At 41.5% G+C, this 24930-nt stretch overlaps 1 protein-coding gene across 1 annotated transcript; it reads left to right on the top strand.

Annotated features, from left to right (window-relative positions):
- The first annotated feature begins 1542 nt into the window (after nt 1-1542).
- Nucleotides 1543-24930, top strand: CYBB (cytochrome b-245 beta chain). Its single transcript, XM_076355586.1, has 13 exons — nt 1543-1686; nt 4515-4610; nt 6055-6165; nt 9885-9969; nt 11231-11376; nt 12193-12383; nt 15647-15776; nt 16609-16701; nt 18151-18404; nt 18693-18855; nt 19696-19842; nt 21020-21144; nt 21852-24930. The coding sequence occupies exons 1-13, from the start codon at nt 1642-1644 to the stop codon at nt 21976-21978; spliced, it is 1713 nt and encodes a 570-aa protein (XP_076211701.1). The 5' UTR covers nt 1543-1641; the 3' UTR covers nt 21979-24930.

Genomic DNA, 24930 nt, shown 5'->3' with positions numbered 1-24930 from the left:
TTCAAATATTAAACTGTTCTTATCTCAACCCATGAGTTTTCTTACTTTTGTTCTTCCAGTTCTCTCCCCCATCCCACTGTGGGGGGGGAGCAAGTGGCTGTGTGGTGCTTAGTTGCCGACAGGGATTAAACCACGACACTCATCACTGCCAGAATCAGGCCCTAAGAAAGCTTGTTTCTGAGTCCAGAGTAAGGTAGACTGTGCTGAGTCTCTTCTCTGACAGCCGTGAGTCACACAGGTTTTATCCCACCTCTTCAGCTCTTCCCGTAATTAGCTGTTCAACATCTTGCTTTCAGTTGCGGATCAGATCAGCATTTACTCTGGAGGGCAAACTTCAGTTATACAAATGCGATAAGCAGCTTGCTGTTTACTCCAGTAGGTGCAGGATCAGGCCTGTGAAAATGTTGCTGTGCTCTAAAGCTGTTGGCACAGCGCAAGGCTGTGCCGGGCTTGCTCAGGCTTTTTGGACCCGTGAAATTCTACGGGGTCCAACAGGGTGTCGCAGCTCTGGCAGAGAGACACCACCGCTCGAACTGCCCTTCTGCTACTTTCTAAAGCCTAAAAAGATCTCTAAAGAACACCACACGCACATACACTTCACCTCTTTGGAAAGGAGACAGACGTGAGTTGGTCACTGTGGGAGGAGATGTGTATTTCTGTGGCGCAGTGGGTGGAATACACAGGAGAACGAGCCAGCGGGAGGCATGTCTGGACACCTTGCTCCTCCCTAGGGCCTGGACCTTGCTGAAGGACGGTCCCTCTTAATCCCAAAGCTTCCTCCAAACTACCATTTTGCACTCTTTATTGCAGGTTTGGGAATTGTGATACCACAGAGGCAAAACATTCAGAAATCTTTAAACTCCCTTAATTTTTTTTTTTTTTTTCTTTAAATACACTTGGGATAAATATCCTCTGGCTTGTAAGCTCTAAAATACATTTGGGCAATTTCCCATATTTTTCTCTCTAATCACAAAAGCAAAATGCTTACTTTAATTTTTTTCTTACATAGTGACATGCTTCCTGGGGCTGCGGACTCTGTGAGAGTGCAAAATATGAAAAATAGCCTACATAGTGACACATGTCCTCAGTTTTGGCCCGAGCAGAGAAGAAGTAGCAAGGCTTGCATATACCAGACAAGAGGAGTATTAGATTACATTTGGAAGCTTCCGTGGACATTGAATTACTTGAAGAGAAAAAATTCTAGTGATTATTTATCAAAGAGGACCAGCAGGAACGGCAACTCAGACTTGAGGTGATAAAAAAAGACAAGGCTGGGAAGAGAGAACTATTCTGTGCCTTCTGTATTAATTTCAGCATTGAAAGTTATATAAAGTGGCAATACATTTTTTAGCAGAAAACCTGACCAGTTATGTTACTTATTTTATCCTCTGTATCACAAGGAAAAAATAGTCTATTTCAACAGTTTTTTATATATTTGAATTATGAAAAGTTATACGTAAAGATGGTAGAAACATGTTTGAAACCGAACTATGGACATAATTCAATGGTTAACTTATTTCCTAAATGAATGAGAAAGGAAACAGGTTGCTGCAAGCTTCTGCTCTCACTTCCGTATGAGACAAGACATAGACACTGTCCCCGAAAGAACGGAGCTGTTGTGCACGCTCATCTCAAGCAATCATGGGTAACTGGGTGGAGAATGAAGGACTGTCCATCTTCGTCGTTGTAAGTACAACTTTTATTGCGATTTGTGTCTAGTAAAAAGTTCTACAGAAAGTTGTACTAAGCAGATCTCACTGTGCCAGTGAAGGGTGCATCTGGTTGTTCAGAAACCAGGGCAGCAAGTGCAGTGAAATGCTTCAGGAGAGTAATTTTTAAGGAGCTCTGTCTGATGTCTTGATTGCTGTAGGCTTCATTGTCAACTGAGAAATGATCGTATGTTAACTTTCATTTGCTTTGTTAGAAATATTTAAGTATCTGGGGGTTTTGGATGCAAGTGACTTAAAGAAAACAAATAACATTACATCTCACTTAAGCATGTGTGCTTCAGCAGAGAAAGCAATTACAACAGCCTTTCTTGCACTTTTATAAACAAAAGTGGGTGTAACTGAAAGCACGGTGTCTTGTTGGTATAAAATTTGTATTAGAGTCAGATTCCAGAATTTAGAGCAGAGATTCATGAATCCTTCATTAAGGCAACTAGTATTTGAACTGAGTTTGTAGACAACTTGCATAGAATAGCTGTGAAAGTAGGTTAAATTCATTCTGAGCAAGATTTAAGAGTACTGAAAATCCCAGTCACATTTAAAAGTGCTGAAGAGTAAGGCAGGGCAATCCTCCTTGGAGAAAACTTAGGCAGAAGTTAGTATTTCAGTGTTTTCTTTTTTTCACTTCACAGTGTGATACAAGAGCTGTAGGTATACAATTTTATATAGATATAGAAATAAAAACATATACAACACCAAGTTGTAATACCAGTTAAGGGATTGTTGCCAGGTGTGGTTAGTATATGTAAGTACTGAGAGGAAGAAAAAGAAGAGAGAGAACTTTTATATTTGTGGTGACTGAAATGTGAACATCTTTATTCAGAAAGGTATTTCTGCTGCTATGAACAATCAAGACTTGCATATTACCTTACGTGTAGCTCTAGTTTAGGAACATAACCCTGGCACTTTAGTGCTTTGAAAAGCAGTAACTGTGTTTGCTGTCACCTTCAGTGAATTGAGGAAGTTGAAACTGCCAAGAGGTGACTTCTGGCATATTTTTTTTCCACCAGTACTGAAATATTGAAAGAATTAAGTAAGAGGCCCTTATTTTGTTCAGATAAGGAATTTGTTTTTAGAATCTCAAAGCTATAACAAGGTCAGCTAATAGGGAAGGAAACTAAAGAAGTCACTGATAAAGAAACCAGCTAAAAGGGCAGCTCACTGGAAGCCTTACCAAAATGTTCTGCATTGTCCTCTACAGCTTTACTGCACACTAACTAGGTACAGGGTTATCCAGTGCTTGATAGAAACAGGACAGTCACAATTTCTATTGATTTACCCCAACAAAACAGAAACATGGCAGCCTTAACCCCAGCCAATGCTGCCACCACTGGCCCTAGATAAAGAGCATGAATGGCTGCCAACTCTGCAACTCAACCCAAGTCGCCAGAGGCTGTCACAGTGTTTTTCAAAGGGTCCATGTTCCATATGGGTCAACACCAAGAAGAACTCTGAGAGACCATCAAGAATCATGCCAAACTTCTTGGTCTTCTGGGCATGCTGTGAGGCTACTGTACATGGGAGTGGCACACTCTCACTTTAAATACATATCCTAAGCATTTAATCCTGAGATCAGCTTAGTTTTTTAATGAGGTTTTGGGGATTTCCTATATACTGCCTTACCCTGATGGAAATCCCTTCATTTCCCTGTATTTATGCCACAAGGGTAAGACATTTCAAGATCTAAACTAATCCCAAGTTTTTTACAGTGTCAGCTGGGCCAAAGAACTAGCAAAATGTATGGGTTAGGAGGGGTGAGGGACTGTAACATCACAGTTTCTGGCATCCTTAACTTATAACCAGAGAATGGGTTTTCTCCCAGTTCTCAGACTTTCTCTCCTGTGTTTTCATGCACCACCCAGTAAATCTACTTAGGCTGAGGGTGCAATGATACAGATTGGTTTCACTATGGGGTATGAAATCAGCCAACCAGCTCCAGAAGGGCAAATGGCCGGATTCACTGTGATCTCTGTGGCCAGACAGGCTTGTAGCTGCCTTAGATAGCTTTGAGAAGGGCTAATAACTTCTCTTTCCCTAAAGAAACCTGCACAGTAGGATATGCAAGTGTGAGTGAATACTGCAGTACAGCTACGAAGAAGCACGGTTGTGGGTAGTCTAAACACTGCTAAAGTGCCTGTGTTGAATATTTCCTGCTAGCTGATTTCAGACCTTCAGAGCCTCCTACTCAATAGAAAACATTAGGCCTTAGGTGTAATTTAGGCCATCTGTATTTAGATCTCAAGCTACTTCGTCCTTTGGCATGGCTCCTAAGTAACCATTAGGTTACTAATAGGTTAATATGTCTGAGGAACCGCCATTTGGAAGAGGCCCTAACCTTTAATGACATTCGGAGATTCAACAAGACTCGCAGACTTAGCTAAATGCTAATATGACGGTCCTTATGTAGTCATAGAATCATTTAGGTTGGAAAAAGCCTTTAAGATCATTGAGCCCAACCGTTAACCTAACGCTGCCCAGTCCACCACTAAACCATGTCCCTAAGTGCCACATCTACACGTCTAAACCCTTTGAGCTTTGTAAAAGTTTCAGCTACCCATTGCTGTATTTTGGTTTACTGCCACTCCTGTACTCCTGTGTGCACACATCAGAGCCCATTTCCACCAGAAAAATTTCTATCGCCCCTGCTGAACCCTTCATACCCTGCGGTATGCCTCCCTGGGCAAATAGGAGCACAATGAACTAACTGACCATTATCAGAACTGTGTAAATTCAGACATATGATGTCTAATAACAAACTGTAAAGTTTCCTGTTCGTTTCTCTTTCAGCTTGTGTGGCTGGGGTTGAATGTCTTCCTCTTTTGGTGGTACTATCTTGCATATGATATCCCACCGAAATTCTTCTACACCAGAGTACTCCTTGGCGTAAGTACAAAACATGTATTATCTTGGCATAGACTGAGCACATAGCATTTTTTCCCTAGTTTTATTTGATTGAAACAGGATCAAGCGACTGGAGCAGCACGTTCATGTCAGGGTTAAAAGTCATGTGCAAACAGATAACTGAATGCAGACGGATGTCCGGTGCTTCTGAATAGAAAGCTGATAAGCAAAATAGAGAGATCCCATTCTAAAGATGTTTTCAGGTAACTATTATGCTCCTGGTAATTAAAGTGAACGTGCATTGTGGCTGCTTTATTAAGCAAAACATGAATGAAATATTGCCATTGAACTGTTGTGCAATCATTTCCCATGCAATTATTCTTCATAGCATGAACAGTTTGCAAAGCTATTAGCTCTGAAAAGCAATCATCATTCATATATTCACCAAGCGTGAGTAGTGGTCAAGTAGTGAAGTGATCCCGGACCCCCGGCTACTCAGTAAAACCCAGCTGGTTAATGCAGCATTATGTGTCCTACCACAAACTTGCTTCCAAAGCTACCACGGGTCATGACCAATTGACAGAGAAAATTTATTTGTTCACGTATTTTAAAAGCCTGATCACAGACATAAAAATCAGTCTAAGCTTCAAATTACAGAACATGGCACTTTGTAAAAGTTTTGCAAAGCCATGGTTTAATTCAACAAAGCATGAAATCCCATTCTGCATACGGCTTCAGATCTGTGGATCAAATTCTGTCCTTTGCAATCATGGTGCAGTTGCCTTTGAAGTCACAGAGACCTGTGCTTGGATAACTACATCTCAGTGTAACCCCAAGTCAGTCATTGTGATTTGAAACCTGAAAGGGTCCCAATCAATGCAAGGCGAGCGAGCATTATCTTTTCCTCCGTTCAGTGTGTTTGGATTAATGTGGTCATTATTCCCTCCTTTCAAACAGTCTTTGTCAAAATCTGAAATCACGCAGGATGTGAAGAGCAATGTTAAGGGAACATAATCCTAGAAGATGAGGCAACAGATTTCCCTAGACTGCCTTTACTGATAACAGGGAACATAAAACCACTTCCCTCATAAGCTGTCTTTCTGTCTACCATAACCCGCCCAGCCAACTGAAACCACAGCAGTGAGACTTCCTTTATAGCCTTGCGACTGAAAACTCTACTAATGGCTTAGACTTGCATCTGTGCTTGGCCATTGATTGTCAGATGTGACAGGGAGCTTTTCGTACAACCATATTATTTCAAAACTGGAAATAGAAGGTGTCTATCTGGAGGAATGTATTCTGTCTGCATACGTGCCTCTGACTTGGCCAGAGCATGACTACTGTAAAATGTGAACATTGTTAATTAACTCTAGATCTCACACTCATGAAAAGTTGTGATATAATACAGAAATGAAATCTGTGCCTATCTGTGTCCTGGATAATGTCACCGATAATTCATTTAATAATGGCATCTCTCCAATTACAGCGTGCTTTGGCTCTGGCAAGGGCCCCTGCAGCTTGTCTGAATTTCAACTGCATGCTCATTCTGCTGCCAGTATGTCGAAACTTGCTCTCCTTCCTCAGAGGATCAAGTGCGGTAAGATGAAGAAAGAATGTCAAAATTTGTGAAAGATAATAACCCGAGCAGCCTTGCAAATATACCAAGCAACTTCATCCAAGTTCCCCAAACACACCGTACTTTGGGAATGTCCTCTTTTAAGAGGTAGATAAGCCTGGAGTTTTGCTATGAGCAAGGCTGAGGTCTATATGCCAGTGGTGTATCTAGAGCTCTGTTGAGAGGTTTAGCCTTGAATTAGCCTCCTTTGAGTCTCCCCTTTTTTCTTGCCTCCTGGGCATCGCGCTGCCCTGGATACAAATGTGCTTACACACATTTGCCTTGTTTGTCACTGATACAACACCCATTTATAGCAGGAGATATTACCCCACGTCTTCTGTCTTTGCATGTTCAGTTCTTAAAGTAAATGTAGTCTTTCACAGACTTTCAGAATGGGACGTTTTTCAGCTGGTTAATAAATTACATTCTTTCTCGTCCGAGTTGCATTTCCATCTCAGGATGAAATAGTTCAAAAGCAGGCCTTTTGACCATTTCTAGCTCCCAAATGCAAATGTTATATACAGCTCCGAGGAACCACCACTTAGAAAAGGACAACTGATTCTAGGTGACAGCTGGAGAGGCTTGATGATAGCACTGACTGTATCACACTGCTGAAACCTAGATCTCTGGCTGTTACAGCAGAAATAATGCAGACAATGCGTGCCATGGTGCAGTGAAAAAGCAATATTCTCCTCAAGCTCGTGAACTGTCCTTCCAAATACATAATGATTCCTCCTTTCTTTCTAGCTTCTTTAAAATACACACGGTCAACACCACCAGTTCACAGAAGTTGGTTTTCATCTGTAAATCTAGTACGAATTCTTTCATGCAAATGAGACAGCCTGCAGGGGCTGAAAGAGAGGAGCAAAAGAGGAAGCAATAGAATAGATGCAGTGTTACAAGAGTCCTTCATGGGGAAAGAGAGCGGGATACAAAGTAATGAAAAAATAATCAGAGACAACCCAGGCTGTACATCCATCTAGTACAAATATTCTGACAATCGGTGTGGCTGACTGCCACGCACAAACGAGATGTGTCTGCCACATTAAGCTCCTAAATTGCCTGTTTAAGGCATAACCCTTAGAAATATAAAGTTGGAACTACACAGACCAGGCTTTCAGTCTTGTGCTGTACCCCTTCAGATTCTGGGATGCTACAAAAGCAGACGGCCGTACCCCCCATGTATGTAAAAGAAAAAAGAATAGTAAGTAAAACTGTAGGGTTAAAGTTGTTCTTCCCCTGCCCTGAGAAAGATCAACTAGTATCTGCCAAAATTCAGAGCTGAATCCCCAGGCTGCAGAAGTCAATAATGAACAGAAATTTAGTAAGAATTAATGTTGCTATTGGATGAATGCAGCTGGAAAATATTGATGAGCTCTTGGTCATACAAGGCCTTCATTAGGTCTGAAATGGATTCCACGGGTGTCAGGCTGGAAGCAGGTTGGGCAGAGGTCTTCTGAGGTCAAAGCAATGAAAGAGCTGAAGACACTTTTGGAGGCGCTACTGGAAGGCTAAAAACTGGTTCCAAGGGTTGAGAATTGTACTCCAGCCGGGACTTTATGCTACTTGTCCTGAATTGCTCATCTCCTAACACCTAAGGCTTAGCTTTTCTAACCAGGATGTCGATGAAGCTGTCCCTCTTATTTCAGTAGCCAAGCTATAGAGTAAGTCCTTCTGCCTTGGGCACTGTGGTAGAGTCACTCAGACTACACCCAGTTTGCAAGTGAGAACCATACAGCTCCATTTCTGCTGCCTGGCTGCAGCTCGCTATCTTGCTGATAGTGCTAGTGCATGAGGAAGCGAAGGGCTCCAAGGATGAGCAAGGAGGGGAGGGAGAGGCATAAAATAGGACTGTTAGACAGTTGGTGTTTGTTTAACTTCAGTTGCTTTTTGCAATAAAGCTATACCTCAGGAATTTTATCTTAAGCAAAACACGCACAGCCCAGTGTGCCAGTGGTAGTGTCAGGACTGTGGGGGCCTTAGTGCAGGGGTACAGCTGCTTATGCTTGTTCTGCTGTTGTCTCTAATTAGCTGTGCTCTGCAAGTGACACCTGTGAGGATCTCTTAAGAAAAATCAGGATTTTTAAATGTCAAATAACTTATTGAAAGGGTAGTGACCTTTCTAACAGCAATGTCATTGGGGTTACATCTGCCACCCAGAAATCACACGCTACAAAGTTATTCGTTATTAATCGAAAGAACAGCTGTGTTGTCTTTGCATGCCCTTTATTGCTGTATTCATCACTGTTGTTAATGAGCCTCTCTACCGAACCTAGCTACAGCATTTTGCCGTCGCTTGGCCTTCTGCTTCTTAAACTGAAAGATCAAGTGGTTTTTGCAAGGCAGTCAAGTAGAGTTGGTACTTCCTCACTATGCTACAGTTTATTCTACCATCTTTTTAATTCTGTCTCAAGATACATGATACAGAGAAGGCCAAATTTCTCCTGGCTGTTTTTATAGTCTACTGAAGTCATTGCAATAGCCCCAGAGTGTTAGAGGTTGCCCTTTAATGAATGTCACAGCTGGAGAATAACTGAAGGAAAGAACTGTTTCCTGCTCATCTATTTAGCTGTACAGTTAATACTCATGGGATATTTAGAAATGGACTGGTATGGAAGAGTAAGGCCACTGCTGGTATATCTCCACTAAGTAATGAACAAATCAGAAATTAAATTGTTCTGGTACTTCAGCATCCCTTCCTCTGTTTCACTCCTGGATGGTTGGGATGATCAGCTCCACCCTATTAGCTGGGAAGATACGTTACCGTACCCTGCCATCTACAAAGTTAATGTCCGGCAAACACTTGGGGGAATGTTTTGGCCTCTCTTAATTTGTTGTGTGAAACATCTGCATGGTTCTTGTGAGGAAAAGTTTGCGTTAGTTTGCCTAGCATTTTCTTCCCTTTGCCAATCAGCAAAAGCAATATAAAGGTACAATACAGGATAATCGTGCTTTCTACTGTGTGGAGATAGCAAATGCTAGCTTTACAGGAACTTAAAGTTATAGGAAAACTCCCACTGACTACAGCACGATTTAGATGGGGCCTGTTAGGAACCTGTCATCATTCTTAATGAAAATATCATTCTGTTTTTCTTAAGAACCAACTTCTTCTTCAGTTTGTATCAGCAGAGGTTTTTTCTTTCTGTTTCTCTTGGGGTAACTCCAGCAACAAGTTATAAGTGAATGCCCGGCAAGTACACCCAGTATTTTGAGGAAGGAATCACTTCCTATCACTGACCATAAGTGACTAGCACATTTGGGGTGGGAGCTCCCTGAGACAGTTATACCCAAACTTTACAGTCCATTTCTACAGTGTGAACCACAACAGGATTCTGATGCTAGGTGGCAACTTGAGACTCTACCAAAGCAGTCACCCTGCCATGGCAGACTGTGATAACTCCTTCTTTTTAAAACGTGTAATTTAACACAGATAAGATACATACTTTTGTCATACTGGATGTTAAGTTTTTTCTCATTGTCAAATACTTTGTTTCAATGGGACATGTTAAAACATAATCTGTTATTCCCGTATTCTGAAGTATGGGGGGAAATATTTTTGTCTATATTTAGGAATTCTAGATTTTTACTAGCAATGCCACCAATCGTTGTGCTCAGGGTCTCTGTTTTTGTCCCTGCATTTAAATAAGTACGCACAGACATCACAAATAGTCTTCAAATACTTTTTTTCTTCAAACCTAAAGTGCTGCTCTACCCGTGTCAGACGACAGCTGGACAGGAACCTCACCTTTCACAAAATGGTGGCATGGATGATCGCCCTTCACACTGGTTGGTACTCAAATGTTTCTTTGTTTATTGCTTCCTCATGCATTTTACACAGAATCCAGGTGGGATTCAAGTTCTTAAGGATATGGGCAGAAACCTGATTTCATTAACCTAAAGGAGTCAGCATGTGCCAAGGCTTAAATCAGTTTCCAAATATTATTCTGCAACTGGCAGAGAGCAAAAGATAAATAAGAAAGAATACTTTTCCCGTGAACTGTCAGCACCATTTATGACACTGGTTAATAAAGGGTGTTTAGCAATGCCCTGAGAACCAGATACTCTGGCTTTAATTCTTGTTTAGACTTAATTCTTAGCTGGCATGTCTGAAACAAATAATAGAAATGATGAAAAAAAGGGGTATAAAAGGCCTGGACAGGCCATGGAAACGTTTTCATATTTTATCTCTCATTTCCTAATCTAAGCGTTTTCTCTCTTTTTTTTTTCCATCAAATGTTTCACTTCTCAATGCAAGTACCTTACAAATCATATATCTTAGAACAGTCTTCGTATCAGTAGATCACTTGAGCTGAGCAGGTTCCCTTTCTGAGCTGTGGCTGAAATCTCACCGCCACTTCATAGAAAAGGAGCAGGGAGATGCAGTTAACATAAGGCCACAGAGGAGGTCTGCAGCAGAGATGGATTGTTTGGGGGTGTTAGATCTGTAGCCATCAGGCCCTGTTTTGAAGGTGAATAAGTATCTGGTGATACAAAAGGGGAAAAATTTTGAAAAGCGTTGCACGGCTTACCCCTGCAATAATGTGTGGCAGAAGTAGTGTGAAACACCTCAGCTATACTAGGTTTACGGGCACGTCCAGCTCAGCAAGAACATTATTAGTGATTATTAGCAATACAGCAGAACAAAGCAGCACTAGCAAATGTGACACCAAAGAGATCCAGATCCACTTCTTGGCTCTTCTACAGAAATCCTGGATGATCCTGACAAATAATTTAAGCCATCCCATGCTTCAGTTTCCCATGTATTAGGGTACTACTACTTGAATTGTTGAAAGCCTTTGTTGAACAAAGACATGCTGGAAACTTCCCTTTACTTCTTTCCTTCCCCCACCCAAAAAGATGTAAAATTCAGATGGTAAAGCTTTAACAGTAAAACACATTAGTGATCTGAAATTGTGACGAAGAGGGTGAGAGTGGCAAAGGTCTTAAGCCGCAGCTGACAAATGTTACGGAGTTTCAAATGTTACCCAAAATCACTGAGTACTTGTCTTGTTCTTAACCCTGATTATTTCTTTCCTGTCACTCCTAGCAATTCACACCATCGCACACTTGTTCAACGTAGAGTGGAGTGTGCAAGCCCGTCTTGAAGAGAAAGGAACTCTGGCAGCTGTGCTGTCTGGCCTTGGTGATAACCCACATGAAAGCTATATCAACTTTTACAGAAAAACCATTGGGGTAAGCAACATCAGGCTGTGAAGAGTCATTATTACATTTGTTTAGATGATCATATAAGACTATTTGAGCAGAGTGCCTATTTCTGGCGTGCACAATCTGGGTTTGGGCCATCCTGCAGCAAAACCTTGTATAATTCATTCTTCTATATTTGTCAGTAATATTGTTGCCTAATTTTGGTAGTACTTTAAACTTTTTCACCTGAGGATTTCAAAGTAGTTTTAAAACATTACGTAAAAACAAACACCCTGTAAAGCAGTCTTCTGACTAAGGTAGACATGGCACACGGAAAGCTACACAGAAATCAAGGCAAAGTTTTGAACTTGGGCTGCTTAAGCTCTGGTTAAAAAAAAAAAACCAAAAATTAGGAACTTCCCCATTCCTCAGAAGCACCGAGCGTCCGATCTCTGTATGAGTTACTAGACCCACAGCTGCACAATGCCACTGGCAAGGAGAGCTTTCATTTGGCTCCCTAAATATGGATGTAGGACTCCAGCTCTTAACAAGAGAGCTGTGCAAATGTGTTCACCTTCTCCAAGCCCGTACTGCTGAGCAGTGGCAGAGTAAGAAATAACGTTTGGCGTGTGAACCGGTGGAAAACCTCTCTCTCTCTATTTCCACTTACGTTAGTAAAGATAAATCTGCAGTGCAACAAAAATGGAGTGGGACTTTGGCATTGTTGGCATACAAATTCACAGAGGATGACTTAAAGACTTACAACAAGGTAAAGCATTTGGCAAGTGAGACAGACGGATGGTTCAGCTGGCTCTGCTTTGATGCAACCCCTTCCTTAGACCAACGTGTGCAATTATTTCACAGAATCCTGTGGGGGGCCTATATGTGGCTTTCACGTACTTGGCTGGTCTCACTGGCGTTATCATCACGCTGGCCCTCATACTAATCATCACGTCATCCACCAAAACCATCCGAAGGTCGTATTTTGAAGTATTTTGGTACACCCACCATCTCTTTGTCATCTTCTTTATTGGCCTTGTCATCCATGGTGCTGGGTGAGTATTCGCACTTATCACACAATACGTGGTAACTACTGTATCTGAATGTAAAGTCCTCTACACACATAAATATAGGGACTTAAGTCACTAAGCAGCAGTTATTTTTGATGGTAATGATGGGCCAATACAGGCTCTGAGAGCCAAGAGGCTCTGACCGATGCATTCAACAAGCTATTCACATGCGTGAGGCTTTATGAGGCTCTGGCATACTTAAGCTCACCGATACTCAACTTCTTCTGATACTTTAATTGGAAAGCTCTTTTCCAAGGTTCCTGTTTCTAATCGTTAATTTATCTTTCTCTCCTAAAAGGAATTGCATCACACATAAGCATGTTAGGAGACCTCAGCATAAAAATTATATAGAGTCTAGGATTTTGTTGGGTAAATGAAAACTATAGTAACACAGATTTATCTTTCAGACTTGGATGAACTTTTAATATCAGCAGCATTTCAGAATAGATTTGTAGCTGTTGCAGCTCAAGTATAGGCAACTGTAAGTTTTTGTAACTTCCAAATGCCAAACATCTTTTTCCACTGTTGGCTCATTCCATACCTGCTTCTGAAATAGCTGGAAAGCCTAATGAAACAGTTTTAGCACTACGCAAACACAATTTTAGCACTTAGAAAAATGAACTTTAGTTCCATTTTATAAAAACACAGGACTGATCCATAAAGAAAAAAAAAGGCTAAAGTATCTAAGCCACATTTCATAGTTCATATTTATACTATATTGTCCATTTTAAAGGAAATTCTAGGTGCACTAGAAAGTGTGCTTTAAAAATGCCCAGCAACAATGACTATTCAAAAACACTTCCTCTCTCAGTCCAGTAGTGCCAGAAAAAAAGACAGAAACAGAGTACAACAGGAAGAACAAAAATAGAAGGCAGATGAGAATCGCCACCAGCATATTTGTCCATTCCAACTTCCAAGACAAGAAGGAGAAGGTTTGAGCAAAACCTGTTGAAGGAAAAGAACATGTGGTTCATGTTTCCTGCAGCAAATATTGTATAGTTACTGACAAAAAGTCCAAACTTGCCAGTAGTTACTACACAATGCTATCAGAAAGCAAGCGTTGCTCTTTCTAGGGGTCAGTGAGGAGCATGTATTTCATAGAAGTTGACTTTTTTTTCACTTGGATGTTCAGTATACTTCCACCATTTTAATTACACTGTACTGAAAAGACAAGAGTTTGGGCAGCAGTGGGGTTGAACGTGGTTGTCAGAGAAGCTCAGCTATCCTTTGGAAGGAGATAAACACAGGAATATTATTATCTGTAGAGGGAAGGATGCTTTCTGGCTGTGAACTCAGTGGCCTCACTTATTTGGCCTTAAAGGCAAGAATGACATTTTGAGTTTAGAGAAAATACTAATACACTAAAAAATATGGGACAGGCTTTTTACACTTAAGGAAGGCATCTCAGGTGTACAAAGATGGATGTTATGGAATAAGTATGATTTGACAGTCTCAAAGTAACACGTTAGAGAGAGGCACAGTTGTCAGTTTATCTCAGGAGACAGAAGGCCGTGTGTCATACATACGTATATATACATACATACATGTATGCATATACAGAAAACTGAACCAAAGATAATCAGTAGAATCAAAGGGGCAGATTCTTGTCCGTTGCAAGCTGTTACAGCACTTCCGTAGCACTGATTTTTCTGTGCATGAGCTGTGTGTCACAGACAAACGTCCCAAACTTCCCATCATAGTCGATGTAAAGAGGAGAGAGGACAGAGATTCAGATCACCCTGCCTTGGAAGCTAAAGTAAAACTTTCAGCCGAAAAAGAAGTAATTAGAAGGCCATACCACTGAAAGTACTGGAAGAGCATCTACACTGAGTAATAAGGGAAAATAAGTCTTTTCTTTCTCTTGTACAGGGTACTGGCATTGTCAAACCTTGAATGGAGCATAGGGCAAGGCAAAAACCCTCAGGCCCCCTCTCCTTTAAGCAGTGGGGCGAGGAGTGGCAGGAAGTGGGCTCCTCCTGTTCCCGTAACTCATCCCAGAGGGTGGCTCAGCTAAACCCCTTGTCACTAGTGGGGAAGTAAACCGCAGCTGGTGATGTTCCTGCAAATTGCAACTCGTGATGCTCCTGGGACAGCATCATTCCTTCCCTTTATTTTTCAGGCAGGATGTCAATCAAACCTTTAATGAGGAAGAGGTTCATTAGTAATATTTATGAGCAGTGCAATCTTTTAACTTTCAAGACTGTGCACAGGCTTTCTAATAATCCTCTGATAAATGTGTCACTTAAAGCTAGGCATACATATGACTGACTTAGATACCAAATTTTTTTGAAACATCAGAAACATAGTCTAGTTCACAGAAACCGAGCTAGAAAAGCAGAAAGAGAAGTGATGGGAAGAAGATATCAACAGAATCATATTGGCATAAAACTGAACAGCCTGATCAGAATCAGACCGTTTCTAGGGAAAATCAGCAGATCTTAATCTGAATTTCTCTACTATGACCCTCATCCTACTAATTGCCATAATTTCTGGGACTCACACACACCCCTGAGCTGGCAGAACTCTAGTCAGAGGCAGAAAATAGTGAACAAGATCAGAATATATTTTTCCCCCTCAAAACTGAAGCTGTCTTTCAGCACTAGCTCTGCCACTGGAAATACTGCTGAACTGGAGCAGTCAGGCTTCTCTATAATAAAACAAACAACAACAAAAACCCCTAACCAAGCAAGAATATAGAGGCCAGATCATCAACTGACATAAGCTGGTATAGCCGCTTTGCATCAGAAGCATCTGTGTTCATTCACACCAACTGAACAGCTACTCCACAGCTTTAAAGGGAGAGGAAGGGTCAAAGGAGGAATGTCTGTTGGAAAGGGCTCTCCAAATTTCTAAGACAAACAACAGAAATAATTTCAGTACTAGTCACTAGGAAATTGATTACCTTGCCCACTCCAGGTTTTGTTTTTATTGAAGAAAAAGGTAGGATAACTCTGAAAAGAATGAAGCTTTCTTATTGTGACCACTTCCTGGAAACGTTAATGGACATACCTCTCAGTTCCTCGCCTGATCTTGTAGTCAGTATTTTCCCCTACAAACTCTCCTCCCCATTTTTATCATTTTAATAGCAATTTTGTGGATTTATTAGAGTGGTAAAGCTGTATCAAAGCTGTAGCACTGCAGAAGTCCACAACTCCCCATAAATAGAGTAGTACATAAATAGAATAACAATAAGGGACAGATACCTTCATTTTCATTTCATTGCCTTAATGATTTTTATTTTTTTCCAGGCGTATTGTACGGGGGCAGACAGCTGAGAGTCTGGCTGAACATAATCCAGAGATTTGCTACAAGAACTTCACTCACTGGGGAAAGAAGGGGGCTTGCCCAATCCCCCAGTTTGCAGGGAATCCTCCTATGGTAAGAATGGTTGTCTTGAGCGTAAATCCAGTTTAAAATGTTTACAATTTACTCTTTTTGTTAAATAACATATGCACTTGCTGTAGAAAAGCAGCTACGTAACCCCCAGCGCTCTTCAGTGGCAGCTTTCTTTACATAAAGCAATAGATTTCGACACAATGGATTATAAGCAGAAATGGACTACAGACAGACAGACAGACAACCCATTTCCAGTGTGCCATAAAATGAGCACAATTAACAGGCAAAGCAAAAGAGCAAATCGTATCTGAGAACTGTTTACCCAAAATGTATTTTGTGGCTTGTGGGGATTTCTAGAAAGTGCTATAATCCCCATAATAAAAGTTTCACATTATTAATGGACTAATGATCATTAACAGGAAATCAATGCCTCTAGAAAGATGACATTGAAATTTCAGCTTTTATTGACTAACCAGGCTGGTTGTTTGTTCACATTTCAGACTGATCTGTTAACAGAAACCACATCTTTTCCTGCAGTAATACAGACCTGAGTCAATAATACATTCAGAACTTTACTCCACATTTCACTTAGTTACCTTAATTTTTAGACAGAGACAAAATCACTCATAGGAAAATACCTTGCTGTAACTCTAGTAGCAACTAAAAAGCCAGCTGCAACTCTCAACAGAGAAAGAAATTCCCTCCCTGACCAGAAGTAATTTTGAAGGTGTCATATCTCTTAAGGGTTCCCTACTCTGGTTGATAAAGAACCTACATTACTTGAATTTCACGTCTGCTCATAGCATTTCCAGGACTTGATTTAATCTAAGTTGCCATCTTCATCATCTGACTTCTCATTTTATTCTGCTTACAGACATGGAAGTGGGTTGTAGGTCCCATGTTTTTGTACCTGTGTGAGAGGTTGGTACGGCTTTGGAGGTCACAGCAGAAGGTTGTTATCACAAAGGTATGTGTTGATGCTGCACTTAACACCGGGCAAAACATTACCATTTTTCCAAATGGTGCAGCAAAGCCAATGGCTCCTATGTGACAGACAAAGTTATCAGTGAAGGGCCTCTCAGGAATGTTCTGGCTGCTATCATGCAAAAATAATGCCAACCGCTAACATCTAAATGTAGCCTGTCTCTAAAAGAGAGCAAGAGGAGGAAGTTAGTTAAGGCACAGGACTGAATCTTAGGAAAGAGAAATTAATTTTCTTTCTATTGAGTGAAAAATTCCACAGTGTAGAAATTCCACAGTCTTAAGAGTATTTAAGATACCACTTTGTTTTCAAAACTACCCCGATATTTAGGAATTCTGATTTTTCAGTAGAACAAATGACTCCTGAAAAGGAGAGTTAGGGGGTGCCTATTTTGTGCAGCCAAAGCTAACGTTGAGCTTCCATTCCCCGTGGTGTGTTGCAGAGATATTAACACTGGTTCTGAAAACCTGACAGCCAAATTAGCATGGCACTAAGCTCAAACGTATAAAAACTACCCTGGCCTTTCCCAATGTAATTTCCTCACATGGCACTGTGCTGCATCTTCTGGACATACCCTGTTCAAGCCGTAGCAGGATTTGGGGGATGACATTAGATGTCTCTACCGTGCCCTGGCACCATGTTGGAAGGCTCCTATATACTAGTGTGCTTTTTGGTAATTTTACCAAAATACCTCTAAGCCATTTCTACACCATATGTCTATGGCGTCTGCTTAGTTCCCTGTTGGCAGAAAATGTCTTCCACAATCCTAAGCACTACTATTAATATCTACCTTAATAGATAGAGAGACTTGATTCTCCCTCTTGCAAACCTCTTCTGAAAATTGAAAATAACCTTGGCAGACAACTTTAGGATTAAAAAATCATAGTGGTGGAAATACTAGCCTTGCTTCTAGAATATTGCTTCTATTTATTCTTGGCTAAAGATAGGCAGAATGCAAATGCCCATGTTATAGGTCCCACCCAGCTATAACATGAAAACATCAGTTTCCAGTGGTACTACCTGTCCAATTCCCTATCTGTATGATAGACCTATGGTTTTGCCCCTACATATACAGTCAAACTCATTAACACTGTGCTCTGTGCCACTGTGTAAGGTGCATCTGGAATTAACAATGTGCACACATAGATCTGGTGATGTGTTACAAGATGTGCCAGTCTGACCTGTCCCTTTTGGAGTAACTGCAAGCATGGTGCAAAATACTTCAACCAAAAATTCAGCATCTTCTGCAGTCTTTCATCTGGCTGTCAGGTGCTGTTCCCTCACTCCTAGTTCTGCTGGGAACAAAGTTTCACGTGCTTTCCTTGCTCACATAGCAGAGGATGATGTTAGTGATGAAGGATGTAGATACATCCAGTGAACAGCGAAGACCGACTTTTTCTTTTCCCTTTTTTCCCCTTGTCCCTCTCACTGTAGGTGGTCATTCATCCCTTCAAGACAATTGAGGTCCAGATGATGAAGAAGGGCTTCAAGATGGAGGTCGGGCAATACATTTTTGTCAAATGTCCAGCAGTGTCTAAACTGGAATGGCATCCATTCACATTAACCTCTGCTCCAGAAGAGGATTACTTCAGCATTCATGTCCGTATTGTAGGGGACTGGACAGAGGGCTTGTTCAACGCCTGCGGATGTGATAAGCAAGAATTCCAGGAGGCATGGAAGTTGCCCAAGTACGTACAAAGAGTCTCCATGGTAAAGTCAACCAACACCTATGGCAGTTTAAATTTTGCTCAACCAGTTTGGTGGCACCTGTGATACAATCCTTAACTACTTCCATCGTAGATGTGGGCCTTAGATGGCTCTTTCCAGTTTTCTCCTACCACCCCCACCTCTTTTGCTGACTAGTATTCAACCCAAGTGTGCATTGTAGCAGACAAATACCTTACCTTTTAATTGTTATTTTAAATGGTGCTAATAAATATTCACTATTGATTTTTTAAGTGTACTTTCAATTTCAGGATAGCTGTGGACGGCCCCTTTGGAACAGCGAGTGAGGACGTATTCAGTTATGAAACTGTTATGCTTGTTGGAGCTGGAATAGGGGTCACCCCCTTTGCATCTGTACTCAAGTCTGTCTGGTACAAATACTGCCACGATGCGACCAACCTAAAACTCAAAAAGGTGCGTGTCCTCTTTCCCAGAACCCATGTAATTGTTCAAGGGCCGACAGCCCAAATCAAAACAGGCCCAGCAAAGGTGGTCTGGCTCTAGACATGTGTGAGTCCTAAGAGAAGAGTCCAGTTACCTCACAAGACTAGCAGGCAGGGAAGTGGGAGGGTCAAAAGCAAAAACATAATGAAAGGAGAAATAGCCTACAAGCAAAATCACACATGCAAATCCTGACTGTGGCCTTGGGGATTTCCACTTGCAGTGGAGATGCTGTTCAATCTGCATGAGAAACACAAAATCCAAGGCGCTAGTACAGCCCGTGCAAATATTGCGTTCCCTCCCTAAGCACAAAGGAGCAACTTTACATCAGTGGAAGAGCACTGCTACCATCCTCCTCTCGCCTCCTGCCCCTGGAAACTCCCTGTACAGAGGTGCGGGGTCATACTCTGCAGTTATGGTCATATTCAGAGAACAGAACTGGTTTTGTTACCTGCTTTAATTTACCTTGCCCGCCAGCAGACAGGGAGATAGAGTCTACCTCTAAATCATTAACTTATGTTCTAACAAACTGTTTTACAAGGATGTAAGTGGGGAAACATCATGAACGAAAAATGTAACCCGCTGGTGGAAGAGAAATAGAAAGATGTTTCCTTGTTCTTGCAGTCACTCATTCTGCTTCACAACCCTCCCAGTGTCAAAAGTCCTGAACAGCTTCAATACCAGCCTACCCATCTGCTGAAGTGGTCAGGGCAATTTCTACAAGAACTCTACAATCCTCATTCTGTCAGCAGACATAAAACCAGAAACCATAAGTGCCTACGTCCCCTGACACCTCACCCTTGTCTCTTCCAGATCTATTTTTACTGGCTTTGCAGGGACACTCATGCCTTTGAATGGTTTGCTGACCTCTTGCAATCTCTGGAGGCTCAAATGCAGGAGAGGAATAACGCAGAGTTTCTCAGCTATAACATCTATCTTACAGGCTGGGATGAATCTCAGGTAACAACATGGTGGAAAATGTCGCTTCCATATGCACTGAGGTTGATGTTAGCGTGTTATGTTTTGATAAATGTTCAAATGGTGTTTATCCTGGGTCTCCATCTGGCTCTCAGAGGTTTTAAATGCAGACAGGTATTATCCATCAGAAGTTACATGGGATCAGCTGCTAATGTCCACTCTGACTTCCTTTCTGGTTTACTCTGGCTGTGCACTCTGGGAAGCAGCCTTTCCTCACAGCAGCAACCATGTAAGTATCTCTAACAGCATTTGGGACTGGAGAAGCTATTGCATGAGGTTTGAGCGATGGCAGCATATTTGTTTCAGGACCCTCATGAGTTCTCCATCTGATCCCATGCATGTAGGTCACTGTAGAGATACAAAGGAGCAGCTCTTCCATGAGCCACTTGATAATGTATGGCTGAGACAGGAAAGGTGCTCGCTCAATTACTTTTAGTGATGTTTTATTTTACTTATATCTCACCGTTGCAAAATTCACCATGTGCCTGAAGTGCTGTAGCTCAGCTAGACGGCCAGGGAGGGGTAGGAGTAAGGTAGGAAGTTATCACACAGGCAGTGGAAAAACAGGAAGGAAAGAAGAAAAGTCACACAATCCTTGCTTGGGGACAAAGTTACCTGTAACTTTTTTGGCATATAAAAGTGCTGCAGAACTCCGCAAGGCCTGAACTTATGCCCTTAACCACATCTTCTCCTCTTCCTGGCTCTACTTAGCTTAGCTGGTCTAGGTGAAAGTTACACAGGGAGGGTGGACAAGACCTCCTCATATGGATCAAACGTTCCAGAGATCAAACTGGCAGGACTTCATTAAGGTCAAGGGAGTTGCATTATTGTACCTGAAGGGAAAGTTTTGTTTTAATTTACAGCTTTATTTTACTGTTCTTAGACTAAACCAGTTCATTGCAAAAGACACGTAATTAATTGCTGTGTTCAATGCTTCATAGCTTCAACTCTTGATATCGCCCAATCTGGGGAAAAGAGGGAGATAGACACTGACAGTCAGGACTTTAGCAATGTTAGCTTTCTTTGCTAAACACCGTAAATTTCACATTCTCGGTTTGGAAATAATTCAGTGTGGTTTTGTTTTTTTTTTTTAACAGGACATAATGCTGCCATATCTAACTCTGTCTTTACGCTGTCCTTTGTGTTTCATTTCCCACAGGCCACTCATTTCGTAATGCACCATGAAGAAGAGAAAGATGTGATTACAGGCCTTAAACAGAAAACCTTGTATGGAAGACCTAACTGGGAAAACGAGTTCAAAACTATTGCGGGGCAGCATCCTGGGTAAACCTGTACAAATTGGACTTCCTCTATCTAAATGCCATAATAGCACAATCTTGTTCCTTTGGCTGATAAAGTTTGAGGAGCATTTTTTTCCTAACAATCTCCAGGTATTTTCTGTTCTTGTTTCAGCCATGGACATGATCTATGGTCTTGACCAATTTGTTTTAACCTACAATTTAAAAAAAAAATCATTCCTTTTTGGTGAGGTACTTATGGAGTGTCTAATTGCTAGCAGAAGTTTTAGAAAAAACATACCCCATCGTTCCAGCTGAAATAGATAGGAATATCAGGTGACGTCTAAATACCTCAAAAAATACCTTCTACCTCAAAACCCAAAACCTGAATATGGATGACCTTTAGCTGAGCACCCAAAATTAGCAGGAAAAAACCAGAACAGTTCCTTTCAAGTATTTGTGTCTTAAGCTCTTTGAAGCTTTATTTCCTTGATTCCACTGAGGTCAATAAACCTGTCTTCACTGACTTCTGCTGAGCTGAGATTTAGCCCACCAGTTTTTTTAGAAGCAGCAGTAAGTGCCTTGCAAGTTTTAAGGGGTTAGCAAGTTTTAAGGTGTAGACATCCAGTTCTACTTTAGTTCCTGTAATTGAGAAAAAAAACCTTGCACCTACAGAACGTAAGATGCTTTTACATGAAGAACATCCAGCTGCTCCATACCTTGTTCCTGACCATATTTTCATTTTCTTAACAGCTCCAGAATAGGTGTTTTTCTCTGTGGACCTGAGGGCCTAGCTGACACACTCAACAAGCAGAGCATCAGCAACTCAGAAGCGGACCCACGAGGAGTACACTTCATTTTTAACAAGGAAAATTTCTAACTCCCAAGCACGTGGTAGTCATTCAATACAAAGTTTAAAGACTGGATCTCTTTTTCTATTTGGAGTCTGGGAAGGACAGCCCAGCTTCTAATCTCAGCTACACTAACACAAAACCCTTTGCTTCTTGGGAATTATTTTGGTGCTGTGGTAGAGTAAAAGAATCATAGAATCATAGAATCATAGCATCATAGAATCGTTTAGGTTGGAAAAGACCTTTAAGATTATCAAGTCCAACCGTTAACCTAGCACTGCCAAGTCCACCACTAAACCATGTCCCTAAGCACCACATCTACACGTCTTTTAAATGCCTCCAGGGATGGTGACTCAACCACTTCCCTGGGCAGCCTGTTCCAATGCTTGACAACCCTTTCGGCAAAGAAATTTTTCCTAATATAGCGTCAAATTTTACCTTAGGGAAGTGTGCACTGCCGTCCATGCTGGCAATTTAGCAGAAATTTGTCTGTGTGACGGGCTTTTCCCTCAATTAACTGCCTTTATCCTCCTGTTATTCATGACTGCTGAAGGGTCTAGGCAGCTATATGCATTTGGGAGCCAATTCACACTGATAAAGCTTAATGCTATTAAACAATAAAGTGTTCTAGCATAATGCTTGTTATTAGGAGACAGCTTATCCTGGCTACAGCCAGTCCCTGGAACGAGGCGGGTTAGGGAAGGGTGACTGGGAAAGATTGTTCCTTACAAGAGGAAATCTCCTTTGTGCACCAGCATCTTTCAGGCTTCTGAATACAAGCATAAACGTCTTGTCCAAGAGATAGCACAGGCAGCTGAAAAGCAGCCGTTCCTCTTTAGGAAAGCAGACAACTGGAAAGGAACCACCTGGATTTCTGAGCGCAACCCCCACCCCAGCTGCAGGGGGATGACACGGACAGAGTCAAACCAAGTCCCACACCCGGCATGCGAGCCATCGCTCGGGCTGCTTCGAACACTCTCGGTTTCACATCTTCAAATTCACAGCGCAGGGATCCAAACAAGAAGAGGTTTGTGTTTTCAACACTGCCATTTCTGATTTTCAAGGCTGAAAAACTTATTGCTAAATGATTTAATGGGTACTTTCTGAAGCATTCTTAAATGCATACAGTGCTTTTGGCCCTATTGTTCACCTGTTCCTCTTTGATGGTGAAACAGGTTTGAGAAAGCAAAGATCATGTGGGCAGTATCTGGAATAGCTATGAATAAAGTTTCTGATGCATACAAGACACCCATACACAGCACAGTACTTCTGTATATACATTACAGGTAACAGGTTCTTAAAAAGAAAAAGGAACCAAAACTTTTAATACCAGCAGCAGAGAAAAAAAAAGCATTAAAACCAGCAGCATAGAAAAAAATGAAAAAACAAGTGCAAAAAGCCTTGAAAAAGCCACAGTTTAGTATACCACGGGTCTCCTGTTCAGGCCAGTCACCTGCTTACTGCCTTTAAACTCCACAGCCAAGCCCTGTGAGAGCTCCTACACAGCACGACACCTTGCTGACAGGTTCTTATAGTCACGGAAGAAAGTGGTGGCCTCCTCCTGCAATTTCAGACAAGTGTGTGTAGCCATCTGGTTGCATGTAGCATATTTTACCCCTCAACTTGCCAGACAGGATGTGTTCTCCCTTTACATGATTTTTAAATGTTATCCAAGCACTCCATGCTACTTCAGAAGGACAGCTTACCAGTTCGTATTTATTAATATCAGTTTCTGTGAACTGTTAAATGACACAATGAATTATGCCAGCATCTGAAGGGGAGGAAGCCACAGTTGGTGAATGCTAGCAAAGATCAGCTCTTGGTGGGGAATTTTTCAGAAGGAGGGAAATTCCACATCATTCTGTTTGAAACACACCTATTAAATCAGAATAGAGCTTAAGCAGAATCTTTTCCTGTGGAATACAAAAACTGCTACTGAAACATAGTAAGGCTCTCATCCTGTGCAGAGCGCATTGACATATTTGGATTTTATTTTAATGGAAATACAATCAGACTTCTATGCTGTTAGAATGTGAGCAAAGAGGCATTGCAAGGGGTCTAATGGAGAGAGCATATTTATCATGTGAAGAGTCTTGGAGGGTGTGTATTTTAATTTACCCATTAATTTTCTAAACATTGCCATGTTTGTTCTTAAAAGTCCAGGGCTCTTTCCTTACTCAGCCAGTTGTAATGACGCTCCCTGACCTGCTGCACACTTGTACCGGGGGTTGTTTGTCACCTCGAACTCAGAAAAAGGAATTCTGTGCTTATTACTAAACCACTGTCTTCCTAAAACATATAAAAGAATAATCAGGTGAGAGCTTCTCAGTTTCTTTCAAAGGTTTTTTGTATTAAATCCTGCTAAAATAGCAAGACATGCATTATCAGTTATGGTCTGAATATGAAGTTTTTTTAAAATCTAGGATACATGAGTGAAACAGCACTGAAATACAAAGATAAGAAACAAACTAGCTTGTGTCCTCCCTACTCTTCAGCAAAGCACAGAGGGATGTCAGTGGTTCTCAGTCAATGCTGCTGTCTTCTTGGGTGGTAAAGGAGTAAAGCCCTTCCTCCAAATGCTTGCCTGGTCTATAGAAGTTCCTCAAATCAGTGGTTTAACTAACTGAGCCACCTTAGACACAGAGCTTGTCTTAATAAAACATCTTTTACAACACTTACATTAGATATAAAGCCCACGCCTGTGTTAAATTCTTAGACAATTGTGGCTGCGACACCACCACAGATTGCCAGGCAGGACATACAGTTCATTCACCCGGAGGAGAAGGCTAGGGAAGCAGGCTGCAGGTGAGCTTAAAGGACAGTCCTGTTATGTGGCCAAATGCCACTGCTTGCAATCTGACCATTGCTATCGGCTGGGCCTCTCACTGAAAATTTCCTCCTTCCGTGTGTTTGGGGATTTCCTCTCTTGAGGGCAGGGGAAGGGGTCACTTTCACAATAAACCGATTCTTTTGCTGTCAAA

Source organism: Aptenodytes patagonicus, chromosome 1 (assembly GCF_965638725.1).
Source record: "Aptenodytes patagonicus chromosome 1, bAptPat1.pri.cur, whole genome shotgun sequence".
Lineage (NCBI taxonomy): Eukaryota > Metazoa > Chordata > Aves > Sphenisciformes > Spheniscidae > Aptenodytes > Aptenodytes patagonicus.
This window is presented reverse-complemented; position numbering and strand designations above follow the sequence as displayed.

Bases quoted from the DNA above. Each gene is read 5' to 3' on its own strand.
- CYBB (XM_076355586.1), top strand. From the start codon at position 1,642: ATGGGTAACTGGGTGGAGAATGAAGGACTGTCCATCTTCGTCGTT. The intron at 4,611-6,054 runs GTAAGTACAAAA...CTCCAATTACAG, and splicing joins ACACCAGAGTACTCCTTGGC to CGTGCTTTGGCTCTGGCAAG. The intron at 19,843-21,019 runs GTAACAACATGG...CATTTCCCACAG, and splicing joins CAGGCTGGGATGAATCTCAG to GCCACTCATTTCGTAATGCA.